Genomic DNA, 1,923 nt, shown 5'->3' on the forward strand with positions numbered 1-1,923 from the left:
AGACTGAGTGGGAAGTAATGGTGAGAGTGTGTTAGAAAGGAAAAGAGGGGTGGTGGCTGGGTGAAGAGGGTTAGGGTTAGAAAGGGGTTTGGGTGATGGAGGTGGTGTGGTGGTGAAGATAAATGTAATTTAGGGATTTTAGGTAATTTTTTAGGGTTTGGATAATTTTGCTTGTAAAAATCATTTTTTATGGGTACAAATGGTAATTTTCTTTTTCTATAGGTAGATATGACAGCGTTTTTAACTTTCGTGGGTACAAATGGTAGTTTACTCTTATATAAATGTATTAACTATTACACTCTAACGCAAATATAGCTTCTTATTGTTATCACCCTTTTTTGAATCTTATTATTACGTATTTTATGATGTTATTCAAATAACAAAAGTCCAATCACATACAAGTTTGGATATTTTATTTTATCCGAATGGGTCAAATTTTGCTACAAGCTAAGATAATTATGCCATCGTCCACAGCATCCACATACCACATACGCTACGTCATTCTTCTAACTTCTAATCTTTCCCGATTCCTCATTAGCCGCCCAACAAGGGTCAAGAAAATAATTTCAAAACATAAACTATTAAAATAATATCCAAAATATCAATTTATTTTAAATGATATAAATTTTTAAATACCATTTTAATAATTTATCTAATTAAAAGATATAGACTAATTCAAAATCGATGTTATATCTAAAGGAATGGATTCTCTCCATTTTTTTTAATACTTAAGAGAATAAAATGTGAATTTTTATCTTTAATTTTATAAGTGGGACCAAAATTAAATAAAAGAGAAAAAACAATAAAAAATGAGATTCTACACTGGACACCGTCCAATTTTTTTTTCCACAGAAAAGGATTCACTCTCTGTATCTAACCCCCAAGCTAAGGGGTACTATAAATATGAGTCTTTATGGTTGCTACCCATAGTCACAAACAAAGCCTTCACTCATCATTATATTTAACTTGTTCATTTCTGAGCTGTCTTGAGACATGGAGCTTAATAATTTGAAGCGCCAGATCGGAATTTTTTGTGTTCTATTGATCTTACCAGCACTATGCAGTGCTGCGTTTACAAAATCCAGAGCAACATTTTATAGTACCTCTGATGGTTTAGGGACTCCAAGTACGTTAGTTCCATCTCCACTCTTCTAACCAGCTAACTATTATATGCAGCCAAATGCATGCACAAATAATTGTTCCCTTTTTCTTTCTCTTGCTTTTTTTGTCCTAGTTACTAGGCTAAAGTTACAAAGAGTATTTTATTTAACACAAATATATATTGTCATCTTTTTACTCTTTCATTTCCTCTCTCTGACTCTCTCACTCTTAACTTTTTTTTTCAATATCTTTTTTTATAAGAAAGGTAAAAGGAGACAAAAGAATAGATAAAAGACTATCTATATACTGGATTTATTAGGAGGTTTCTTTATTCATTGTTTTATTTTGTAGGTGTGTTTTTTCAAATAATTAGGTTGTGTCTATACATGCAAAAATAAAAATTAGGGTTTATACTCAAGAACTGGAATATATATATAGTCCTTTATTAATATATACATGCATCTTAATACTCTTTTTGTTTACATTATTATCTTATATTATTTTTTTCCTATAAAATAAAAGTACCCAAACATCAATTTTATTCATGTATGTATAAATTTATCCATATTTTAAACTTTATGATACTTGATTCATCTTTTATAGATATAAAATTAATTTCTTGTAAGAGGAAAAATAGTAATTTACTGTTTCAGTACTTAATAATAAATAAAATAAATAATATGATGATGATGGAATATATGTAAAAATATTATAGCTGGACGCTGTGGGTACGGCGACTATGGAAGGACGGTCCACGGAGGAAGTGTCGCCGGTGTGTCAAACCTCTGGAGAGATGGAGTTGGCTGTGGTCTTTGTTATCAG

At 30.5% G+C, this 1,923-nt stretch overlaps 1 protein-coding gene across 1 annotated transcript in view; it reads left to right on the top strand.

Annotated features, from left to right (window-relative positions):
* LOC107629383 (expansin-like B1) overlaps positions 910–1,923 on the top strand; it is a 2,368-nt gene continuing 1,354 nt past the window's right edge. The window contains exons 1-2 of the mRNA XM_021120547.1: positions 910–1,126; positions 1,817–1,923. Of these exons, the coding sequence (XP_020976206.1) occupies positions 994–1,126; positions 1,817–1,923 (240 nt within the window). The 5' untranslated portion in view covers positions 910–993. The remainder of the gene's footprint in view (positions 1,127–1,816) is intronic.

This window comes from Arachis ipaensis, chromosome B01, assembly GCF_000816755.2.
Source record: "Arachis ipaensis cultivar K30076 chromosome B01, Araip1.1, whole genome shotgun sequence".
Classification (NCBI taxonomy): Eukaryota; Viridiplantae; Streptophyta; class Magnoliopsida; order Fabales; family Fabaceae; genus Arachis; species Arachis ipaensis.